General features: G+C 40.5%; 1 protein-coding gene across 1 annotated transcript in view; it reads left to right on the top strand.

Annotated features, from left to right (window-relative positions):
* The window catches only part of sptbn4b (spectrin, beta, non-erythrocytic 4b), a 64761-nt gene that overhangs the window by 17382 nt on the left and 21671 nt on the right, over positions 1–25708 (top strand). The window contains exons 14-25 of the mRNA XM_088011623.1: positions 20–169; positions 1233–1601; positions 2536–2750; positions 2826–2963; positions 5474–5714; positions 5796–5954; positions 6448–6578; positions 6649–6874; positions 7738–7940; positions 10159–10249; positions 16240–16386; positions 24550–24813. Coding sequence (XP_087867749.1) covers positions 20–169; positions 1233–1601; positions 2536–2750; positions 2826–2963; positions 5474–5714; positions 5796–5954; positions 6448–6578; positions 6649–6874; positions 7738–7940; positions 10159–10249; positions 16240–16386; positions 24550–24813 — 2334 coding nt within the window. The remainder of the gene's footprint in view (positions 1–19; positions 170–1232; positions 1602–2535; positions 2751–2825; positions 2964–5473; positions 5715–5795; positions 5955–6447; positions 6579–6648; positions 6875–7737; positions 7941–10158; positions 10250–16239; positions 16387–24549; positions 24814–25708) is intronic.

The raw sequence follows: 25708 nt of genomic DNA, 5'->3' as shown, positions 1-25708 counted from the left end.
GTTTTGGTCTCAATGCTAGGAGCTGGAGGAGTCGGAGGCCTGGATCCGGGAGAAAAGCTCCATCCTGGCGTCTCAGGGCTTCGGGAAGGACCTGAGCAGCGTCCTGAGGCTGCTACAGAAACACAAGACTCTGGCCGGGGAGCTGCTGGCGCACCGCTCGCTGCTGCAGGTGTGTTTTTAAACCTGCAACCTTTAAATGGACTCCAAAGTCCTGATCAATTAACCACATTTTAATCAAACTGTATCAACAAAATAAGCAACATTTCAGTTCAAAAACTCTTTTAGCTGCTAAATGATTGAATAAATAGATTAGATGAGGGCAGAATACCAAAAACATTACTCAAGTAAGAGTATCAACATATTTTTACTCAAAAGTAAAACGTAGCAAGAAATTGTTCAAGAGTAAAAAAGTATTTGGTAAAACATCTATTCAAGTATTTAGTAACTGACACAATTATAAATCATTTAATAATTAAACATTACATCAAAATGATAATAATTCAAGATTGTTTTAACGAGAAAACTTTCTTGTTTTCGCAGGATTAAAAAAAATCTTGTAATGAGATCTACATAAAAAAACTGTAAAATGCTCATTGCAACAATAAATTTTGTCGTTATTACAGAAAACTTTCTCCTTCGCATTTCGCAAAAACCTGAATGTGCGCCCCCAATTCAATAAGTTAGTCGTTATAACGAGAAATAAAATTTGTCTCCATAACGACAAACTTTCCAGCTTTACATCTCGTTATACCAATAAAGTTGGCATTTTAACAAAAAACTTTAAATTTGTCAAATTTTGTCATTTTAACGAGTTTCGCATCTCGTGACTAGCAGGAGGTTTTTCTGATTTCACAAAGATTTTTGTCACAAGATTTGAAATTGGTCGTTATAAGGAGGAACTTTCTTGTCATACTGACATACTGAAGTTATTTATTTCTAACTTCTGACAGTTAAAGGCTTCCATACGAAGCAGCTTTGTCCTCCATTGTTGTTTTCGAATGTGCATCAGATTCACGGCTGTACTGAATAAAAACAATACAAAGGATCCAGATCAGATCTTTTATCTGTTAATAAAAATGCAGTTGATTGTAACGCATTAAAATCTATATAACTAATTAATTTAAATTTAAAGTTCCAGCCTTTGGTTTTTGGTAGTTTTTGTCCGTTTCAGCCAGTGTTGCTCGGTGTGTTTGTGTTTTTTCTTCACCTCCTTTTAAAATCTATTGTTCCAGAACACCATAAAGCGGGGGAAGCAGATTCTGAGCGAAAAGAGCTTCGGCACGGCGGGGATCCAGGAACGCATCATGGAGGTGAAAGACGAGTGGAAGAAGCTGGAGGACCAGGCGGCGCAGCATCTCGGCCACCTGCAGGAGGCGCTCAACTTCTTCCAGTTCTCCACGGAGACGGACGACGTGGCGGCGTGGCTGCAGGACGCCTACCGCCTGGTCTCCAGCGAGGACTTCGGCCATGACGAATACTCCACTCAGTCGCTGCTGAAGAAGCACAAGGGCGTGACGGAGGCCATCGATAAACACAGGCTACATGTAGTTGCTCTGCGCAAACACATGGTGGTGCTGTCTCTGCAATACAGAGACCAGGAGGTGAGTTATGGAGACTAAACCTGCAGTATGTATCTTCTACATGCATATTAATGAATTTGCAGTGTCCAGGTTTGATGCAAATTAGCAACATGAGGCACTTAATGAATTAAAATGGTCTTAGCACTGTCAATCAAGCTTGTGTATGAGCTGCTACGTGTGCTAATAGCAGAGAAACAACTTACCGCTACAGGAAAACCGCTTACCCACCATCGTTGGTAGCCATGCTAACTAGCTTTAGCACTGGTGGGAGCCTATGTTGTGCTAAACCAGCTGTAGTGCAGCGGAGAGCATGAGAGTGATTGATAGCTCTAAGCCCCTCCTCCTGGCTCTGATTGGTTGTTCCTGACTGAGTTGAGTATTTCAGTAGATAGATCTTTTCATGACATGATAATTTGATCAAATATATATCATAAATGATTTCTTTTCTTCATAGTTGTTAAAATTGTCACCATGTTTATTATATATAGATAATCTGTAAAAAGATCAATCTCCTCCACCTCCTCCCAGAGCTGTTAGAAATGCACCAAAGAGAGCCAGGAGTGTCTTAGTGCTTTCAATCAATCTCATGTACATGCTGCTAAATGTGCTAGTGGTGGAGAAATTACTTACCGTTACAGAAAAATGTTTATTCACTGTCATCAGTGGCTATGCTAACTAGAATTAGCACTTACAATAGGCTATGCTAGCTGCATTGTAGCACCACATGGAGGGTGATTGACAGCGCTAAGATCCGCCCCCTGGCTCTGATTGGTTGTTTCCAGTTAGCTCTGGGAGAAGGCAGAAGAGCTTTGTCTTATTATATCACGACATGGTGACAGTTTCAACAAACGTAAAAAAATATATGATTTATAAAAGTTACAAACTGCAGCTTTAATTGTATATTTTTAATCTTTGTAAGCATGTGGCGTGACTTTGTCTTCTCACCTGTCTGCAGGAGGTCCAGGTGCGTTTAGGTGAGGTGGAGCAGCTGTACACGGAGGTCGCAGAGGTGGCCGTACTCAGACAGCAGTGGCTCCACGACGCGCTCGCCGTGTACCGCATGTTCAGCGAGGTAAACGCCTGCGAGCTCTGGATCGACGAGAAGGAGCAGTGGCTGGAGAAGATGGAGATCCCGGAGAAGCTGGAGGACGTGGAAGTGGTGGCGCACAGGTGAGGGGGAACGCCGAGGATCCAACAGAGAAAAACGGAACGCTTTCCGTTTCCAAATGCATCTCTGTGGTTTAGGTTTGAAAGCCTGGACCAGGAGATGAACAGCCTGATGGGTCGAATCCTGGACGTCAATCAGATCGTTCAGCAGCTGCTGGACGGAGGTCATCCGTCTTCAGCCGAGGTCAGAGGTTGTCAGGATCACCTCAACTCCAGGTACAAAAACAATGCAGACAACGTAACATGGATTGTTAATCTAGGTACTGATGCAACTCTGAATCACATTCTTGGCCCTGCAGTTTTTCATTTGTGCTGCTACAAATAGTAAAAGAAGCAACTGAAAGTGAAACTTTTTTTATTTCTCAGATTAATCTAACAATTTCTGAATATTTTTGTTAAAATTTAGTAATTTTTTTCCCATCTAAAATAGCCATAATATGGCGTTGTACAACTCCTCTTAGCACAAGTCTTTCCCAGCGTCCCATCAGAAGCAGAAATTAACCCCCAGTTTGCCGAGAGAAGCAGCTTGTCGTCCATCTTTGAGGTTGTTGGGAAAAATGTTGCCTGTGCGTCAGACTTACGGGTTGTACCAGAAACACAAATACAAAGGCTGCGACTCGAGACTTCTGTATGTAAAAGGGTTTAAATGTGTTAAAATCTATGCAAGTAATTGAGTTGTATGGCTTATACAAACTACCATTCAGTGTGTGTGTGTGTATGTGTGTGTGTGTGTGTGCTGACTTGTTCATTGACTGCTTTAATGTCTGGCAGCAGCAGAGTCTTGTGACCTTGGCTCAGATGGTCTCGGGGTGACCATCTGTTCCTCAGGATGAGCTCAGCTCTCCTCACATGTCCACAAATATCAACAAACACAAAAGATCTGATTTTATCATCACCTCGTCAGGCGTTCATAGGTTTAAATACAACATCCCTCACTTTTTAATCAATAAAATATATCATATTTGGGTTAGCTTTTCCACTTAAAATCCTCATTAGTCTCCATTCAGCAACTGAAGTCAAAAACACAAAATATTACCAAGTATTTTTGGTCTGAAAAAATATTGGAACTCTTGAAATAAGATAAAACTAACTTAAAAGCGGAGAACACAAATACTCAAGAAAGAGTAAAAAAGCATTTGATAAAGTCTACTGATCAAACTATCAATAATTTAATATTTAAAAATTACATAATCAGATGAACCAAAATGTAAAGTTAAGTGGAAAATTTGGTCATTTAAGGACCAAAATGACAATAATTCATTTAAGTAACAAAAACAAAAATCAGGCAAAACAAAATGTTTCCAAATCAGTTTCTTTGAAAAAAAAAAAATCTTATGAAACTTTAACAGAAACTGCAGGTGTGTGTCTGTGTTTGGTAAATTTTTGGTTAAAAGATGTTTGTTTTTCATTCAGTGGGAAGAAAATCCAGAAATTTTACACACGTAACAGCAGTACTTCAAAAATAAAATTACTCAAATACAGCATAGTAAAAATACTTCTAAAAATAAATTTTTTCAAAAAAGTTACTCAAGTAAATGTAATTAATTACTACCAAATTTGCTTACAAGTTTTCAACAAGACAATAATTTGTTTTAAGTCTTTAAAATCTCAGTATTGATGAAAACGTTCTAGATCCACTGGCAGATTATTTGACTTACAACATGGCAAAAATGTCATGTTAGAATTGAAATAATCTGCCAGTGGAATTAGAACTGGGTTGCTAGGTAACGGGCTGGGCTGGGCTTGCTAGGTAATGGGCTGGGGTTGCTAGGTAACGGGCTCGGCTGGGGTTGCTAGGTAACAGCACAGTGTAATGTTGATGTTGAAATGAGTGAAATAATCTGCCAGGGGAACTAGAATTTTCTCATCAATATTCAGGAATTATTGACTTAAAATAAACTCCTATTTACTGTAATGTTACTTGTGAGTTAATTTTGTCTTATTCCAAGACATTTGCGTTAAAAACTAGATAAAAATACTTGGTAAAATTTTGTGTTTTTGCAGTGCTTTGTGTCTGAGACGTTGCGTTTCTGTTGGCTGAAGGGCTCCATATGCTCCAACCTGCTGGTCTGGATCAGATTGAGGAGAAAATATTTTGGACAGTCAGTGAAGCAGACAGGAAGTGACCTGAAGTCACAGCAGACTGATCCAAAAGGTTTTTTCTGTTTTCATATTAGTCTAACTGACAGAATAAGTAAATCATATGCAGTTGTGTAAGTGAGACACAAAATGTCCTCCAATTCTTTACATTTGATGTCATTTTGTTAATGTTTGAAAGTGAAGCTGAATATAAATTCTCATATTTTTTAAGACTTGAAGCTGTAATTTTATAAAAAAATATTTTTATATATATATATTTGTAAAAACTATCACTATACTGTCAGTTTGTTGTGAGAAAGATAATCTGTGAAAAGATAAATCTTCACCTCTCTCCTGAGCTTCTATTACCATCTGAAGAAATGCATCAAAACAACCAATCAGAAACAGGAGGCGGGTCTTAGCGTTGTCAATCAACTCATGAATGCACTGTAAAATCTGGTGATGACAGAGAAACAATTTACTGTTGCATTAAAACTGTAAAAACCATTGTCATGACTGGCTATGCTAACTAGCATTAGCATTTATGACAGGCTATGCTAGCTGCAGCATAGCAGAGAGCAATGTTCAAGTAAAATTGACCATTTAAGTGAATTTCTGCATCTATTTTTGTTTGTTTTGGGCGGCAGGTGGAACACCATCGTTGAGCTGGTGGAGCAGAAGAAGGATCAGCTCGACTCGATGCTTCGCCTGCAGAATTACCTGCTGGAGTGCGCCGAGATCAAGTCCCAGATCCAGGACAAGAGGAAAGCCATCGACGCCACGCAGTACATGGGCAGCGACCTGGGAGGCGTCCTCGCTCTGCAGCGACGCCTCTCCACCATGGAGGGGGCGCTGTCTGTCCTGGAGCCCAAACTGCTGCATCTACAGGTACAGGGAGTCTGCAGAGGAATCCTAACGATTCAAATAAAACCGTTTCTGATCGTAGCTTTTCCCTTCGTGCTGATGCAGGAGGAAGCAGAGTTTCTGGCCGCTGCTCATCCCAGCCGAACAATGGAGATCCTGTTGCCGTTCGATGGCATCAGCGTCGAGTGGGAGGAGCTTAAAAGGACGCTGCAGGGATGTGAGGACTCGCTGATGGTGGCCAGCAGGCTGCAGAGCTTCATACAGGTACACAGAAATAAAATCACCAACATAAACAGAGAACTAATTAGATTAGGGGAAGAAGTTAGCAAAAATGTTAAAGTGCTATGAAAAATTACGTCCTCTGGTAGCACAAGGGTGCTCACCACTGCTATTCATTTTAGGAGAAGAGACAATTTTACACTGTGTTCAAGAGGTTTTACTATTTTAAAAGACAAAATGAGTTGACCATCTAAACTACGGTTAGCGCCTTATAACAGTAATCAGCCTGGTTCGTCCTGCTATCACTGATTTCTTCAACTGAAAGTTTACAAAACAGCCAAATAAATTATAATTTATCTGAAAAAATTGGTTAAAGGAAACCAAGTGCACTAAATGTTTTCAAAGTTAGCAGAAACTGCTGCTAATAGCGGATTAGCACAAGTGTACCAACCGCTGCATCTTAAATTCCTGATCAACTCTCTATAACTTCATCCAACATCAGCAGCTTTGAAATGAGACCCATGTCATGTCCCATCAGGACCTGGACTCCTTCCTTACCTGGCTGGTCCAGACCCAAACGGCCGCTGCCTCGGACCAGCTGCCCAACGATCTGGAGGAGGCGGAGAAACTCATCAACAAGCACGCCGCTCTCAAAGAGGAGATCGGACGGTAGGTGGCTGCTCTAACAAGCCTCCTTTCTGCCGTGTTTCACCTAACGCGCCGCCCGGTCCGGATCCAGGTATGAGGAAGACTACGAGCGTCTGCAGGCCATGAACGAGCTGCTGGAGTCGGAGGACGCCCCCCTGCCGCAGGCCGCCCTGCAGCAGTGGCTGCAGAAACTCGACGTGGGCTGGAACAAGCTCCTGGAGATGTGGGAGAGCCGGAGGGAGGTTCTGGTCCAAGCTCACATCTTTCACCTGTTCCTGCGAGACGTCAAACAAGCAGAGTCCTTCCTGAACAACCAAGTGAGTGTTTTAAACTCAAAACATTATGACTAGAGCAATTATATGACCGTACAGTTTGAAAAGCATTATTAGAGCCTCCCGCACAACCAACAGGAATGCAGCAAGTGGTTCAAGTAGGAAGATTTATCCAAAATATCGATATCAATACCAAGTTGGGATTAGCATCAGATTGATACTTTAGTTTCAGATTTCCTCCTGAAATTTTTTTTATTGTTGTATTGTTTCTTAACTCTAACATAAAAAAAATCCCTTTCAAATGCTAGCCTTTTGCATTTCAATGCCCAGATTTTTGTTTTTTTGTATTTATGTTACTCAAGTTAATATTATTAAAGTGTTTTGTAGACACCTATACACTTTCAATTCTGTCGTAGGCTTCAACAAAATAATTAAAAGGAAAAACCACAAAAAAAGTTTAACAATCAGGAGTTTGATAATATATCAAACTTTAAAAAGTAATTTGCGATATTCGTGATACTGGCTCTGAATTTATTTGACATTGGATCAATACTAAAATCTGCAGCATCACTTAACTCTATCATGTAGATCTGGATGCTAACTAAAGTTGGTAGTTTCAAGAAGCCAATGTACAGATTGCTAGGCAACAGGGCAAAGTTCTGCTGGTGTTGCTAGGCAACGGGCAGTGCTTGCTGATTTGGAGGTTTTGAAATGGCTCAATTTCCAGACACTAAAAAAACGACTGCATGGCTCTTTTTAAGCAGTTGGGTTGTTTTTAGAAGCAGTAGAAACCCGAAATGAAAGCATTAAAAACTTGCAAAGTGTGAATTTTGTCTAATTTTTGCTCTTTTTTTATTGTTGTATCTTTGACTTTAAGTCACTTCGCGGTTGTCCTGTTAATCCTCCAGGAATCGGCTCTGGCCCACGTGGAGCTCCCCACCACGGTGGAAACGGTCGAAGGCGCCATCAAGAAGCACAAGGACTTCACCACCACCATGGAGTTGAACCTGCACAGGATCAAAGCTGTGATCGAGGCGGGAGAAAGCCTGATCAGCCAGAACAACATCTACTCCGAGCGAATCCGGGAGCGCATCGACACGCTCGCCAAGAGGTAACGAAACAGGATGCAAGTCATCAATCAACAAGTTCATCTACAGCTGATTTAACTTCTCGAGATTTACTCAAGTTAGAGCAGAGACACTTAATAATAAAATGACTCAAAGTGCAGCGTAGTAAAATATTCCTACAAGTAAAATTTTTCTAAGTTACTCATGTGGAAATGTAACTCATTACTAAAAACATCTGGCCAGCGGTAAAAATTGTGGTTCTCACATCATTAGACATATTTTTATATACAACAGGAACCTCTTAAGTTGCTGAAAAAAAATCAAAGGTGAAAATAATTAAAATCTGTGAAACACTTAATTTCTCATGAACACAGATGTTGTAGAAACTTCGATCGATAAAGTGCATTAACTCAGAAAAGTTCTCACAAATCAACCTTACTTATTGGCGCCATGTTTTTTATATTATGTCACAATTTTTCTGCCCTACTATCTCCTTACCTCCTCACCTCCGTAGCACATCGGTAATATTTGAATGAGAAGTCGACGCCGCTATTAAGGTGATAACTTAACTAGGTTAAGGTGATAACTTAACTAGCGTTTATATTTCAAAACGGAACCGGATAAAGCTAATTTTAAATCCAACACCGGACCGATTCTCTTTCCTGTTTTGTTATGGCCCCGCCGCCATCTTTAATCCTGAATCAGCGACTCCGCTTACGGATGGCCAGCGGTGCCCTCTGCTGGATGGCGGCCAAACTACACCACTAAAATAACGTCTCAGTGGACGTTATTAGTGAATTGAGAGGAACTAGTTTTAATATACAAAACCATTAATCCACAATCAGAAGTTGATTATTTGTTTGCATCCCTAGCTAACAGAATCAAAGTAAAACAAATACTTGAGAGAAGCTATAGAACAGCTATGAACAGCTACAGATTTTAGGTGTCTTTGTTTTTGATTTTCAGCTAAAACTCTCTGCACCATTCTGGGTGCATCAGTCTCAAAAATCTAAGCAGCTGGTAAAACACAACAACAGTTTTGAGAACAAAGAGAGAGACTCTCAGGGAGACAAAGAGACAGACAAAAGGACCCGTTTGGTCCAAAACCACAACCCTGACCGTGAAATCTGGGTGACAGCTGAGGTTTTGCTTTGCTGGAAAGAGAACCACATGCTTTTCGTATTAGATTACCATGAATGTACGCGAGTTTGCTCTAAAATCTGCACCTAAACTAGCTCACTGGACCAGTAAGCATCTGTGCACTGATGCAGTTTGTCCGCATTTAAATGAGGTATTATGCATTAGTGCCATATCCACCAATTTTCAATGTGTATTAATGGTAACTAGAGCCAGAGTACACTGCAAAAACACAAAATCATACCAACTAACTTACAAGTAACTTTTCAGCGACATATAGAAGCTCATTTTAGTCAATAATTCCTCAATATTTATGAAAAAAATAAAGATTATTTCACTAATAAGACATTTTACCATGTTGTTAGTGAAATAATCTGCCATCAGAGCTGGTCATTTTTTGCCAATATTAACAAATTATTGACTAAAACAAGCTCCTTCTTGCTCAAAAGTTACTTGTAAGATAGTTTGAATTTTTTCTAGACAAAACTATCTTAAAAATATCTTAATGTACTAAGATATTTGCACTAGAAACTAGACCAAAAACTTGGTAAAATTTTGTGTTTTTCAGTGTAATTGTTGTAAAGAGTGACGTTTTTGCAATTATTTTTGCAAAAAAATGTCTTTTTGCATGTTTGTCATGCTTCAGTGTTTCAGAACATCAAACCAATTTAAATATTACTCAAAGACAACACAAGTAAATAACGATGCACCAATTTGAAATTTGGGCAGATAACAGTATTAATATTGCTGTTGTGGCCGATAACCGATATACCAATATTTATATTTCTCTACCGTTTTGACACCTTTGGAAAGAATAAAAAGTAGCCAGAAACAGACAGCAAAATAAATATCTGTTGTTGATATTGGCAGTTTTATGTATTGGACCGATACTGATATGTTAAAAAATAACTAATAACGGCTGATATCGATGTTGGTGTCGATATATCGTGCATCTTTATGAATAAACACAAAATTCAGTCTTAGGTAGTGTTTATTAAATAAAAAATGCTAGTATACTTCTCCAGTTAGTTGACAAATTCTCAGACAACTCAAAAGCATCAAAATTAATTTATGTTTGTCCAGAAGGTTTATGAGTTCAGAATCTTCCTTCTGTTTGTGTTTCAGAGGAAACCAGAACAGGGAACTGGCCCAGCAATGGCTGGAAAAACTGAACGACCAGTGGGAACTTCAGAGATTTCTCCAAGACTGTCATGAGGTAGGAAGCTGATGGGTTTCAGTAGCTGCTTCATTCTCAAGTCTCACTCTATCCGGTTAAAGCTGCAGTAACTAACTTTTATAAAACATTTGTTTTTTACATATTTGTTCAATAATTTCCATTATTTGTAGTTTTTTCTTTCTACCCAAAATCTGGTCGATGAAAGTTGAGTCTCAGCATATCCTCATTTTTGAAGGATAATTTTGTTTATAGCGACTTTATGATTCATGTTATTTGATGTTTTGTTTATTGGGGATATTTAAGATGTCTTCCAGTTCCAGTGTTTAAATGTCCATTAGAATTTAAAGTTTATTAATCTTTGAGAATGTGTTCTTGGATTATTATGATGTTGACATTATATAACTTGAAAATGGTCTCAAAACAACAATATTATCATTTATCACAATTTAAATTTGTTATTGTGACGGATCTTTCTGTCACATACTATGTTGTCACAACACAGTGATAATTTCAACAAATACAATGAAAGTGCCGTACTGCAGCTTTAATGTCCGGTTGGGTCGTAGCCCGGTTGGGTTCTAGCCCGGTTGGGTTCCAGCCCAGTTGGGTCGTAGCCCGGTTGGGTTCTAGCCCGGTTGGGTTCCAGCCCGGTTGGGTTTTAGCCCGGTTGGGTTCTAACCCAGTTGGGTTTTAGCCCGGTTGGGTCGTAGCCCGTTTGGGTTCCAGCCCGGTTGGGTTCCAGCCCGGTTGGGTTTTAGCCCGGTTGTGTTTTAGCCCGGTTGGGTCGTAGCCCGTTTGGGTTCCAGCCCTGTTGGGTCGTAGCAAAGTTGGGTCGTAGCCCGTTTGGGTTCTAGCCCGGTTGGGTCCTAGCCCGGTTGGGTTCCAGCCCGGTTGGGTTCCAGCCCGGTTGGGTTTTAGCCCGGTTGTGTTTTAGCCCGGTTGGGTCGTAGCCCGTTTGGGTTCCAGCCCGGTTGGGTTCCAGCCCGGTTGGGTTTTAGCCCGGTTGTGTTTTAGCCCGGTTGGGTCGTAGCCCGTTTGGGTTCCAGCCCTGTTGGGTCGTAGCAAAGTTGGGTCGTAGCCCGTTTGGGTTCTAGCCCGGTTGGGTCGTAGCCCGGTTGGGTTGTAGCCCGGTTGGGTTCCAGCCCGGTTGGGTTGTAGCCCGGTTGGGTTGTAGCCCGGTTGGGTTCTAGCCCGGTTGGGTCGTAGCCCGGTTGGGTCCTAGCCCGGTTGGGTTCCAGCCCGGTTGGGTTCCAGCCCGGTTGGGTTTTAGCCCGGTTGTGTTTTAGCCCGGTTGGGTCGTAGCCCGTTTGGGTTCCAGCCCTGTTGGGTCGTAGCAAAGTTGGGTCGTAGCCCGTTTGGGTTCCAGCCCGGTTGGGTCGTAGCCCGGTTGGGTCGTAGCCTGGTTGGGTCGTAGCCTGGTTGGGTCGTAGCCTGGTTGGGTCGTAGCCCGGTTGGGTTGTAGCCCAGTTGGTTATGTCTCCATTGACCCGGTGTTCCTCTGAGCTGCGGTCGACGCTCTGATGATGTCATTTTGAAGCGCCTGTCCGTGGTTGGCCAGCTTCTCTGAAATCTCTCGGTATGTTTGTACGTTGCTCTTCCACTTGACGCCGTTTGTCTGCACATATCGCCTTTGGTCATCCGGTGACATAAATTCATGGGTCGATCAGTGAATGCGGTTTGCTGCCAATCAAACTGATTCCATGGCTCGACCCGCTTGTTCCACCACTGAGACGGTTCTGAAAAACGGGGAAGAACCATTCAGGATCTACAAATGTTCCCTTGAATTATTTGACTACCTGCAGATTGTGTAGTTTGTTGACGTTCAAAGATATTTACATATTCAACCATCACGTTAGTGTAATGTTGTTGGGGGAATTTACATAATTTAAACTACAGAAAACATTAGATAAAGATTAAAAATATTAACATTGGTAAATAAATATGTGTAAATATTATTTTTTATTTAGCAAGCTAAATATTATGTTTGAAGCTAAACATTTAGCTTGTTCGCTAAACATTTAGCTAGCAAGCTAAATATTTGACAGAAATATTTGAGCATAATATTTAGCTGAGTAGATAAATGTTTAGGTAAATATTTAGCTTGTAAAATAATATTTGGCTTGACAACTGAATATTTAATTTGGAGCCAAAAATTTAGCTCCAAATTTAATATTTATTTAGCAAGCTAAATATTACATTTGTAACTAAATATTTAGCTTATTAGCAAACTCTTTTTTCTGATTTTAACTTTTAATAGAGTGTCCAGTTGATTTAAACTGCATTTTAAATTAAAATCATCATTTGAAAACTCCTTTCTGTATTTCATTTTGTTATCTTTGTCTATTAAAATTGGTTTCATAATTTTAAACATTTTAAAACGGTGGAATGTAATGGTTGTAAATTTAATAAAAATTGGGATTGCTATGTGTTTATCATTAAAGTTGAACCTTGGAAACAGACAGGAGGATAAAACCTGCGCCGCCCTCCGATCCTCCATGACCCCTGCAGTCACATCACTTATGCAACTTTTAAATTCCTCCGTGCGCGTGCTCCTGCTGTCGCCTCTGGAGGTGTGAGCCGCGTCGTGTTTACAGCTGCCTGTTCCCCGACACGTCTGCGCGGCACCAAGACAGAGTGTGATAACTCCAAGAAGAGGCGACGACGTGTGAAAACCAGCCCCGATTCATAAAAACAGCCAATCTGCTAATCCGTCCTGCCTTCCTCTCCTTCTCTCTCTGCTTTCGGTTCTTGTTGCTTCACCACTGCAGCAGCATCAAGCTGGAAACTGAGAGTACAGCTGCAGAGACGGAGGGGAAGATCAAATAAAAGCAGAGCTGCTGCTAACGATTATTCTGACGATTAATTGGATAAAAAAAATTGGCACCTCTTTAGCCTTTTTTAAAGTGCAGTATTAGACAAACAAATTAAATTCCTTTTATAAATAAGAATATGCACATTTTGTTACCTAAGTTGCAATAATGTAGCATTCCTTTAGTGAATTTGCACAGAGTGAAGCCAAAACTATGCATTTTGAAGAGTTTTGGTAAAACATATCTACAAATCAAGGTGTATTTATTTTTAAGGGGATCTATGATGCAAAATACACTTTTGCCACGTTTTTCTGCTTCCATTTGCGTCTCAACGGCTTCTAAAAACAGTCCAAGCGTTTAAAAAAGCCACCCAGCCGTTTCTTGGTGTCTGGAAAATGAGCCATTTCAAAAACCTCCAGAATGTAACAACGCAAATGAGCAAGTGCTGCACCATTACCTATACCCCAAACTGAGCTCCAACAAGTTTGCTCAGCTGCTTATACTGCTGTATGTGCTGTACAATGGCTGCTGGAAAAGACAAGTGTTCTGTTCTTGGCTTACCATGGTGGTAAAGGAGGCTCCGCTTCTGCTTTTCAGAAATAACATGTGTGTATAATTTTGTATCTGTTTTCAACCATTTTCATGAGTATAGATTGTAAACTGATTTGAGGGGCCTATCCTAAGGAATTACAATTACAAATCTTCTCAAATTTTTGTCTATTTTCTGCTAATGTCCAAAAATTACAATTTCAGAATTGTGGTATTTCCATTAAATAAGATATTTAATAAAAAAAATCATAAGTGATTAAGCTTGTTCACACAATAAGTCATTAAAAATAATGACAGTGATTATGTAAACATCAGCTATGTCCATAATTCAGCGCTCACCTTCAATGACTTGGAGTGACAAGCCCCGCCTACTTGGGAGCAGCTGCATGCTAATCACTGGATTTTTGGGGAAATTGTAGTCTGCCATTTTGGAAAAGAGCAATGGATTCAACACATTGGAATGAGACAACTTTTTATGAAGAAAAAAAAAGAAAAAACAAATCATCATCTTATTACCACTTCCTGTTGTCTTCTTCGTGGTTTTCGCCCGTAGTAACATCCGGCTGTGAATCACGTGACTTTTGTGAGGCGGCAAAAGTGTTTCAAAGTGGCTGAAAAACCACCTCATCCTAACGTGAAACTTTTTAAATATATATCGAAACACGTGACTTAAAAAAAATACGTGGTTAATAGAAACGCAGCTACTGTCACGACATGGTGACGGTTTGAACAAACCTGTAAAAGCCGGATGCTCGGTACCTGCCGTCCCGGACTGCTCGGTCTTCCCCGCCTCCATCCCTCCGAGCATCCGGCTCAGTCACAGACGGAGCGATGCAGGGGAGGGGCTCGGCTCTGTGCCATTTTATTGTTGTTTTTTCTTTTTTGGGAGGAGGGTGTCTCTCTCCTTTCACTCCTCCGTCACTGATCCACCCCCATTCCCGCATCCTCTCCTTTCTGAGCGAGGCTTTGGCACCAGAGGAAGGAGGGAGGAAGTCTCTTCACTGCTGGTTTCATTTTCCTCCCAGCTTTTTTTTTTCCCTCTCCGCTCCCGTGTTTTCTGCATAGAGGAGCATCTTTGCATGTCGGTGGAGGAGCGAGGATGCGGACATCGGAGGCTGCAGCCTGCAGCTGCCACTACCCAGCGGGCTGCTGCCGCTAACCGCCGCTGGTAAACCAGATTTCTTCCTCCCAGCTGAGTGAGAGCAGAACATGGAGTGTATTCCGATGGGTTTTTGAATTAAATGTGCATATCGCAGCCTGAGTGAGAGCGGGGGTCTGCTCGGTGTTTGAGTCTGCGTAGGTGGTGGTGGTGGGTGGGGGGAGATACTGTAAGCTGTTATGCTGCACATGTGAATTCCTGCAGCCATGTTTGTTGTTACACGTGTGTCAGGCTACATGCGCCGTGCGTCATTAACCGTGACCTTGTATTTCAACTAGAAACGCCGTAAAAATATGAGGAAAAAATGCAAAAAAGCGTTTTACTTATGCTAACATGAATCTCTTCTGCACTAAATATGTTTAATAATCAATAATTCTGCTCTGCATCTTTTGATAAGGGTGTTTTGATATTTCAGAAATCTTATCAGAGCGTCAATAGCTGCGCTTACATTGACCATATAATTATAATAATTGTTTTACTTTTTATTTAGTGTTTTTATTGACAGCATTTTTGTATCTAAGTCATTTTAATCACGTGATAACACACATTCTAATAACATCAACATGTTAGTAGGTGATCATTAAAATGACAACCCATACACTAAAGGTAGCATTAGCAGCTAATGCTACAAAAGGTAGCACTAGCTACATTTTATAGCAAAAGGTTACCTTAATGCTACTAGCTAAAGTCCTCATTTTGGTGTCGTTAGCCTCGCAGTGTCGTTTCTCATGCTTCCCTGCTCTCTGCAGGCATTAGTCTCTGTGTCGTCAAGCAGTGATAGCATTATCTTTTGTAGCTTTAGTAGTACAAATGCAATTCATTTAAAAAATACTTCATTGATGTGAAAAAGAAATTAAATGAAAAATTCTTATTTAATTTTTTTAGCTGCTAGTACTAAAGGTAGCATTAGCAGCGACATTTAATCTGTGGTAGCTGCTAATGTTAGATAGTTGCTAACATTAGCAGTTAGCTAAGATTTATATATAAACTGAGCTTTACATGCTAAATGTCAATGTTACTCAGCATGGTGGTGATAACACACATCCTACTGGTCAACATGCTCGTCGCTCATCATGCTAGCATTAGCCTTGTAGCATCATTAACAGTGACCTTGTAATTCAACGAGACATTTTGGGCGACAGGCGGGAGCCACCCTGGGCAGTTCGCCAGTCCATCGCAGGATGTTGGTTTTATATGTTAATAATAACAATAAAATGGTCATATGATCTACAGCCGGTTGTTGCCACAGGGGCAAACAGGTGAAGACAACCAGAAGTAGTTGGAGGCGCTGAAAGTTTTATAATGACTTACCGCATAAACAAACATATTCTGGTGTGATTTTAATTGTGTTTCTTATTTAATGGAAACAACGCAACTGCAAAGTTGTTGTTGTTTTTTTTGTTCTTTTGACATTAGCAGAATATGGACAAAGTTTTGCGCATGTTTGCAATAGAAATGACTTATGGTTCCCCTCCTCCTCCTCCTCCTCCTCTGTCGTCTTTTCTCTGCAGCTGGGGGACTGGGTGTACGAAAAGATGCTGATGGCGAGGGACAGCAGCCGAGACGAGACCCAGAAGCTGCACAAGAAGTGGCAGAAGCACCAGGCTTTCATGGCCGAGCTGGCCCAGAACAAGGAATGGCTGGATAAAATCGAAAAGGTGCGTGCCGCCATCAGATAATGCAGGTTTCCTGCCTGGAGCGAACGGTTTTTGGGTCACGCCGCTGCTGAGTGCATTCTCCCTCTGCTCAGCTAAAGGAGGCTGGAGCCGTTTTCAGAGAGTTTCTTCTGATTCTTGATGCCACAGAGCTTCATAAGATCTCTTTAACTATGCTGTTTTTATTCTGACTCTGCCTGTTTCTTGTATAAATGTTTTCTTTGGTTGATATTTTTGTTTTACTTCTTTTAATGGAAGAAAAATCTTGTAAATTGCATAGTGAGGTATTTATCTCAGGACAAAGGATGAAATTTACCTATTACGTTAATTCCTGCATATTTACATTGCCATGAATTGTGGTAATTTTAACTAGGCCTGTCACAGAAACAGATTTTGCTGGACGATAAATTGTCCCAGAAGTTATTGAAATGAATGACAGTATTGTTGATTTGAGACAATTTTCCAGTAATATATTGGTAATAGCATAATAATAGTGAAATAGGACATTCCCAAAGATCAATAAACTTTAAATTCTAATCAACATTTAACACTGGACCTGGAATAAATAAACAAAACAACAGAAACAGCAAATAAAATTAATTATGAAGTCTCTGTAAACAAAATTATACTTCAAAAGAGAATCTAGTTGAGACAAAAACACCAGACTGAAGTCTTTTAGCATCCAGTTTTTGGTAGAAAGAGAGAAATGATAAATAATGCAAATGGAAATTATTGAGCTTGTTTTAATTTATCATGCAATTAATTGATTTATTGCAAGAGGCCTGAACAACACAGTTGGTCTACAAGTAAATCAGACATAAAAACAAAACAATAAAAACGTTAAAGCTGAGTCAAAAGTAAAAAAAAAAATAATCAGAAAATATTTAAACAGAGAAAGACTGTCTATAATGTTCAGTAATGTTTATAAGTTTAGTTCAAACAAACAATGTCAAAATCTATATTTTAACTATCCAGTATTTGATGATATAAATGGAACATGCGTTTCCTCTCCCAACCACAAGGGGGTGCTGGAGCGCACTCTGCTTCCTCTGACCCTGTGATTATTTTTCTGGGACACAACATAAAAAAAAAAAAAAAACCTCCTGGGAGTTTGATGGGAGGTAATTAATCTGGGGAATGGATAGCATGGATGGCATGAAAAAGGAGCAGTTCTGCAAGCAAATGTCACCTTGGCGTGGAGCTCACACACACACACACACACACACACACACACACACACACACAGAAACGCACACACACACACACACACACACACACACACACACACACACGTTTGTTTTGCTATCTTTGTGGGGACTTTCCATTGACTTCCATTCATTTCTACTCATTTCTACAGCCTAACCCTAACCTTTACCCTTTTCCTAACCCTAACCAACCAAAACTCAATTCATACCTTAGCCCTAACTCTGACCCCTGACCCAAAAACAGGGTTTCCCCTCGTGGGGACCAGGCTCAGGTCCCCACGAGGAGCGACTGGTCCCCACAATGTAGTATATGTCAGGAAAATCGTCCCCACAAGGTATTACAAACAAACGCACACACACACACACACACACGCACACACACACATACACACACACACACAACGTTTAAAAGTCTAGGAATCAAAGAAATGTGGCACAAATCTCCAGCTGCACTGAGGGGTAATGATTTTACACGTCTGGATCGATGTCACAGCAGCGAGTCAGAGGTGTGAACACGACGTTACGAAGTCTTTGCTTCAACTGACCCGATTACATCCGCGTCTGATTCAGACTGGAGCAGAATAAAGATCCCATCAGTATGCAGACAGACACAAAGTTCATGCTTAAAATCTTTTTTTAACCTCTTTAAAAGCTGCTGTTTAGGTTTATCACTGATTCGAAATCCATTATTCTATGGAAGACTGACACTGCCAAAATTTAAACGTAGAAATAAAATCTCAGGGGTTTTAACTAATTTGATTAAATTGTCTCTTTTTTTTTAGATATCTTGGAAACTAAATTATCTGTTAGCACCTTTGTTAGCTCCAGAATAGAGAAATTCCAGATATGTATTCTCAAAATGTATATTGAGAAATGATAATTTCTCATTATATTTTCTAACATTTCTAGCCTTATTGTTTTTTGATGTGAATTGCTTTGTATGCTGAAGATTTTGTAGTATAAATGTTTATTCTTCCTATTCCAGTATGTTTTTATTTTGGGTCCAACTTGTTTACTTTTCTTACCAGCTTCAGTTGGTATCTTCACAGGAAGTGGACTACTTCGCAGTAGTAATCCACTACAACCAAAACAAACACGCTAACCTAGCGTTAGCGGGTGAAATGGCTTTTGATCTATAGCCAAAGACTGAAGAGAAATCCTACAACCACTAAAATCTGATGCTTCTCCATTTTGTTTCCATTTGGTGAAGAAGGAAGTTGCTCTCAGTGTCTTCAGAGTTTTTTGTGTTGTTTCCTTCAGTGGTTCTTGGTGCAGCGCCTCCACAGGCAAGGAGGGGAACAGGTAGCTCAAAGGGTTTGGTTGGTTTGATTCAGAGCAGAGAGAAAGAACCACAGCAGCAGGAGATGGAGCTGATGTTGAAACTTTGGTCCCAAATCGAACCGATTCTACTGGACTGTCAGTTGATTTTCATTCAGGAAGTTAAAGCATTTAGTACCAAATGACACCATGACTGATGGTTGTTCTGGATCAGTGAGCAGAGGAGACGTGATTCGATGCTCATCATTCACCTTTCCTTGACGTGTCGGCTTCAGTGTATGGGGCAACATGTCTCCTGTTTTATGTGCTTTTCACGGTTGCCAGGCAGCAGCTGGCCAATCAGATCTCTCGCCTCCTTCCTGTCCCCCTTTCTGCCATGCATGAAGGTCATTCCTCCATCCCGTCATGTTCCCGCTTCCTGTTCCCTCTGACTCATTCACTCGTCCTCAGTGGTTTCCATTCAGTTTTTGTTCCTGACTGAACCAGAATCTAATTAAGATCTGCTTTTGTCGAAGGTTTTCCACCTACTTGGATTTACTCTGGGTAGGCCTTCAGTTGAAAAACAAAAAACACCCTTTGAGAAATTCCTTTATTGGGCAGTAACAGCCATTAATGTTACATTTATCTCTGAATTATATCGATAGATGTGTGAGATTAAATCAGCTCTGTGCACAGCCAAGCGGTAGCCAGAAACTGGAGTTCTGGATGTAAAACAGAACTACAGTTCTGTTTTACATCCAGAACTGTAGCTGGACTACATCTGGAAGAATCCGTCAGCTGGACTGGAGGTGCGGGAAATTTTTTAATTGTGGGATTTTTTGGCCCATTTTTATATATTTTTCACTTCAGAAGCCTAACAATCATTGTTTGTTCATATTAGTGTAGAGTGGTGTGCAAATTTGGACTTGAAAAGTCACATCTTTCACTGTTTTTCATTGTTTAAAAGTAGAGCTGAAACGATTAATCAGTTATTTTTTTTGTTAAAGTTTTTTTTTTTTGTTTCAGAACAAACGTGTAAATTAACCCTTCCAACCCTCCTCTCACCCTCTCAAAACAAACCAAACCAAAATAAAACCAATCCAAAGTTTCACAGATGATTGGCGTAAATAATCCTCGACGGTAGCAGAAACAACCACAGGAAACAGAAGTCGTCACTCGTCAGTATTTTCCAAAACAGCAGTTCATGAGAGGAGTTTACTTGGCCCAGTATTGCAGGAGAGGAAACAGTTCCAGGATTTCTTGACATTTTCTGTCATTATTTCTCATTTGTTCATGTGAAACCACCTTTTCACATTCATACAGTTGTAGATTATTCTGGCACCGTCCCCGCCTGCACCACGGTGCTTTGGTGTTTCCACAGATTGGCATCACTGTTTGATCCCCTGATAACCACAGTGTTGGTGACATGGTTATCCCCACACATATCCTCTCTCCAATGTGTTGTAATGCTGTTTTCCAGAATAGGGAAGTGCATTTACATTCCCAGATCGCATGTCTAAAGGTTCCTGCTTCTGTTTTGCATTTCCAGCATAGGTTATTGTTGAGTAGACCTATTCTACGGAGCCTGGATGGGGTGAAATAACATCTATGTACCATTTTATAGTGCATACATTTTGCTCTAGATCCTTTAATATATTCCACATTATTTGATGTTATTCTAAACAATTCGTCATCACTGAAAATGCAGCCAATGTCCTTATGCCAGACAATCCTCACACTGTTACATACATGTTTTTGCATAATTATTGAAATAATCAAGTAATCTGGAGAGCAGAGACTCAAAAAAGGTCGATTGCTGAAACACACAGTATATTTATGCTAAGTCCAGCAGAAAGCTTTTTACATGTATAAGTATTTATTTAGCTGCAGACGCTCCCTCAGCTACAAATGTTTATATTCTCATTTTAAAAAAGCAATTAGATTATTTGTTTACTTGCATCTTTTAGTGACTTTTAATATTACATGAAGAGGCTTAAATAAAAAATCTGCAATGTGTGCCAAGTTGTTTCAGATTAGTTGATTAATCATTAGTATAATCGATTAATTGTTAGAATAAACGTTGCTGTTGAGCAAAGATGTTTTTATTTATTAGCTGCTTTAATGCGACATAAATCCAGTGTTTCTTTGAGAGAAATCTGAATAAGAGAACAAGAGACGGTGAAGAGGAAGTAAAAGAAGCAAAGCGCCTACAGTAGTAGGTGTTCCTGTACTACAGAGATCTGGATCTATAAGCTGACTTTGCATTGTTCTGAATGCTTAATGCTGTGTTTAATCAATAAATGATGTTCTGCTGCTGCAGAGTGACTGGACTTCCTCAACAAGACGCCAGTCTGGATGGGCAGCGTTCAGATCCCAACATTTTTGAGAAACAATATTAATGCGAAATAACAACTTAAGACAAAAGTTAACTTTATGGAGGTGCTGTGGTGGTGCAGGGGCACGGCCCATGTGGTGAGATCTTGGTCCTCATGCTGGTGGCCGCAGGTTCGATTCCCGGCCTGGTGACGTTGCTGCATGTCTTCCCCCTCTCTCTTTCCTGCCAGGCTACTTTCAGGTGGGGGACACTGGAGCCAACAAAACCTTTAAAACAACATTTTGTAGTCGCAAAATAAAAAATGACTAAGTTTATGTTTTGGCTAAGATAGAAATTACAAAAGTGTTTCTCTCACTGCATTAGGATTGTATTTGCTTTATATAGGGAGTTGATTTGTCTGAAAATGTAAAGTCTTGCGTTGCTGCAGGGGAGAGTGATGAAAAGTGAGTTTGCTGTTCTCTGTGCACTTTTAAGCCTAAACCCTTTGGGATTTTGATTCTCACTCTGCTTGATAATTAGCTGACCTCATTAACTTAAAGAAGGACAAGATCAGCTGCTTCTTACTTCATTTCACTTTCTGACATTTTTATTCACTTTCTGTTGTATTTGTTTGTCTGGAGAGGAAGCACACAGTCGTACCTCTCCAGACCTTTTAGTGAAGGTAAGAACATCCTCGCTGCTTGTGTGGGAATTAAGAGAAACTGCTGATAAAATGCATTTAATTAACTGATCGTCGTCCTCGATGTGACCACATTTTCTGAGGTTTCTTTGTTCTGGAGGGTACAGGTGTTGGTTACACCAAAGCAGAAATCCTTAGAGGATAAACTGTTGCTTATGTACATGTGGAAAACTCTGCTCTGTTCAATGCTCAGGAAAAACTGCAACTAACTCCAGAGCTCCAACTCAGAGACTGCAGACTGTAGTTAGCTCACATAAAGGACAAATACACAGAGGTGGGTAACGCTAACTGAAAAGCTAACGCTAAAGCATTAATCACAAACATTAGTTCTGCTAATGCTAAAGCTACACAAACACTGCATTTAGCGGCTCCCCCACTCAGCTCCTTCAGACTAGCCAGCAGCAATTAGCAAACACCTGGTGGAACTGCTGAGCTCATGACAGGAGCTACTTCTCAGAGCAACGCTGGTAAAAACATGGCTCCTTTAATAGAGGAGCTATTTTGTGATGACTTACTGAAGGTGGAGTTTCAGAAAGAATTCTTAAAGAGACAGTATTATCATCTTTCTAGGCACAAAATGTCATTTTATAGCATAATCAAGTAGCTGTTGCATTCAGTTGTGAAAATGCTGGATATATCAAATATGACTTAAAGAAATTTTACCTCCTGATTTAATGCCTTGAAATTGGGCGTCTATCTCTTTAAGAAACTCCTGCTCTCTCTGAAGCTCCACCTACAGAAAATCATCCCAACATGGCTCCTCTATTAACCCTTTAACAACGTTTTTACCAGCGTTTCACTGAGCAGCAGCTCCTGTAATGAGCTCAGCAGGTCCACCAGGTGTTTGCTAATTGCTGCTGGCTAGTCTGAGGGAGCTAAGTGGGGGAGGAGCTTTGTCTTGAAGGCGGGGCTAGATCCAACCGGACGTTTTAGAGCTGAACGGTTGCCATGGAGACTAAAGGATTCCTCAAACATGCATGAAGGAATCCAAGCAACACTGCAGGTTTGTTTTTGACGAGAGAATAAGTTTATAACATGATTTAAAGCTAAAAAAAATAATATTTTACATAATATTGCCCCTTTAAAGAGAGAGAGGCCCAATTTCAGGGCATTAAATTACAAAGTCAGATTTAACATGTAGCTTTTTTTTAAACTGAAGTTGCCATAGTGTCTTGGTTGTGCATGATACTGCTTCTTTAATAGTTTTGTTGTTGCAAATCAGTTTCCCAGCTCAGTGGGAAACAGAGCTGCGTCTCCATGGAGGAGGGTTTTCCTCTTGGCACTGGGATCTGTGCAGATGATCAGTGCAGCAGAGGCTCCCAGCCTGAGCATGGCAGCAGCTGCTGCAGCAGCTCGGAGCGAGTGGGTGAAGCTGCTCCAGCCCACGCTGCGCTCCCACTCACTGCAGCGCAGGCCCGCAAAAAGCACAACAACACAATGAAAGCTGATGTAAGACACTCACACTGGGACTCACAGGGGTGTAGAGTGTGTAAATGCAGGTTTACAGTTAAATACAGTAACTTTGATGCTCTTTCTGCTGATGTTTCTGTCAATGTGCTCAGATTAAGCACTAATATTACGGCTGAATTGGCTCCTAAAAACATTGTTTCCCTGCAGTTGGAGCAGTGCTGCATGTGGATGTGAGTGATTCAGGCAGGGTGTTGTCCGCTGTGGATGATGAGTCACTGCGCTGGTCTGAATCTACCCCCCGCTAAGATCCAAATGTTTAAAAACTTTCTCTCTTTGCCACTGAATCGATCAGAAATAATCATTTAACTTGATTTAAGGGCAGGCGTCGTGTAGAGAGACATTTTACCTCACTGCAAAAACACAAAATCTTAGCAAAGTACTTTTGGTCTAGTTTCAGGTTCAAATATCTTTGTATGCTTGAAATAAAACAAAACTAACTTACAAGAACTTTTCAGGAAGATATAGGAGCTTTTTTTAAGTCAATAATTTCTTCATATTGATGAAAAGTTTTTAGTTCCACTCTTAGATTATTTCACTTGAAAAACGTGTTGTAAGTGAAAAAGGGAACCGGTTGCTCGAAGGGTTTGGATTATTTGACTCAGTGAAGTGTGAAAGAACCACAGCAGCTGAAAATGTAACAAATGTTTAAGTTTTGGTCCCAAATCGAACCGAGTCTACCAGAGCTGTGAAAACGGTTTGATTCTTTTTCATTTAGGTTTTTTTTGCTATTTTCTTCTTATTGATGTTCACTTGCCTATGAGTCTGATATATTTTACTTGTTTTACTTTATTTTTAATAATTCTACATACATATACTAGCTGTACCATTAATTATGTAAGAGACTGGAGATATTTTCTTTATTTTTTACGCCTTTTTCCCTCTGAAGCTCATATAAAACACTGTGCTGGATCTAAATTAAACAGGAGACGGATTTTAGTGCAGACGGGGTTGAATGAAAAATAAATGAAGTGGAGCAGGTGAATGTAAAGGATGACGGTCCATCTGTTCATCCGGTGGGGGTGAGGCTCAAAAGGAGCAGAAATCTGATGGGGTGACGATGTCGTCTGCACATCGTTATGATAAAACGCCACAAAGGAAACGTTTGGTGATGTGATGAAATTCAAAACATGTCTTAATAACTTCCACCCCAGATTGAGTTAAAAATATAATTTTTCAATCTTCATTTCTGTACCACCTCTTTTCGTCTCTCGTCCATCCAGGAAGGGCAGCAGCTGATAAAGGAAAAGCCGGAGCTGAGCCCGGTGGTCCGGAAGAAGCTGGAGGAGATCCGGGAGTGCTGGCTGGACCTGGAGAGCACCACCCAGGCCAAAGCTCGCCAGCTGTTTGAGGCCAACAAGGCGGACCTGCTGGTTCAGAGCTACGAAAGCCTGGACCAGCGGCTGGGGCAGCTGGAGGGGCAGCTGGTCTACGTGGACCAGGGTCAGGACCTCACCACCGTCAACAAGCAGCTCAAGAAACTACAGGTACATGGAAATGCATGGCTTCTGCTGACCTTTCAAACAAAAATCAACTGGTTTCCATTAGTAGCTAAAGGGGTTCGTTTGTCAGATATTTTTCTAACGAATTAAAGAAAATTTCCTTTTAAATGTAGGGAACAGAGAAATTAAACACGTTCTCAACATGATGTGGACCTAGCTAGAAGTTAGCTGCACCAACCCTAGAGGACTCATTATAAACGCTAATTCTGCTATTGCTAAAGCAGAATAACACAGTTTTTAGCTATAGCTAATGCTAAACCGCTGTAACACAGTATTTAGCTATAGCTAATGCTAAATTGATAAATTCAACCACTTTGTGCCAATGACATCTGTTATAACATAGTATTACAGTAACTATATCTAATTACTTTTTAAAAGTAACTTGCCCAACACTAATAATATGTTCATAGAAATGAAATGCTGACAGTGAAATTAGTAGATCTGTTTTTGTCATGCTATGCACATTAAACCCTTTTTATCTGACCGTAACTTGTCATTCCTAAACTATGGATATATTTTTAAAGTTCTGTTGGTCCGTGCAGGTTTCTCCCACACTGGTTATCTGGAGGCTTTTAAAACGAACTTCCTCTTTCTTTTCTTTATCTTTTCACCTGCCGTCTCCTACTCTGCTGCTTACAGCTTCCTTTGGCACGCCTGCCACTTGCACTGCTTTACACCGCCATCTTAACTCCAAATCTAACTCCATTACCCAGAATTCATCCTGTTAAGTGGTACAGTAACTTTCATCACACCTCCCGTCCATCAGCCATTTATCGTTTTGCTGATTTTTGGTCACATTTGTTTTGCATTTTTAGGGAAAGGTGGAACAAAAATGGTACATTTCTGTTAAAATCATCCTACCGGTCCATCTTCCTCCCCT

The sequence above is a fragment of the Poecilia mexicana genome, unplaced genomic scaffold (assembly GCF_051168715.1).
Source record: "Poecilia mexicana isolate PSO_F unplaced genomic scaffold, ASM5116871v1 scaffold_13, whole genome shotgun sequence".
In the NCBI taxonomy this organism is placed as follows: Eukaryota; Metazoa; Chordata; class Actinopteri; order Cyprinodontiformes; family Poeciliidae; genus Poecilia; species Poecilia mexicana.
This window is presented reverse-complemented; position numbering and strand designations above follow the sequence as displayed.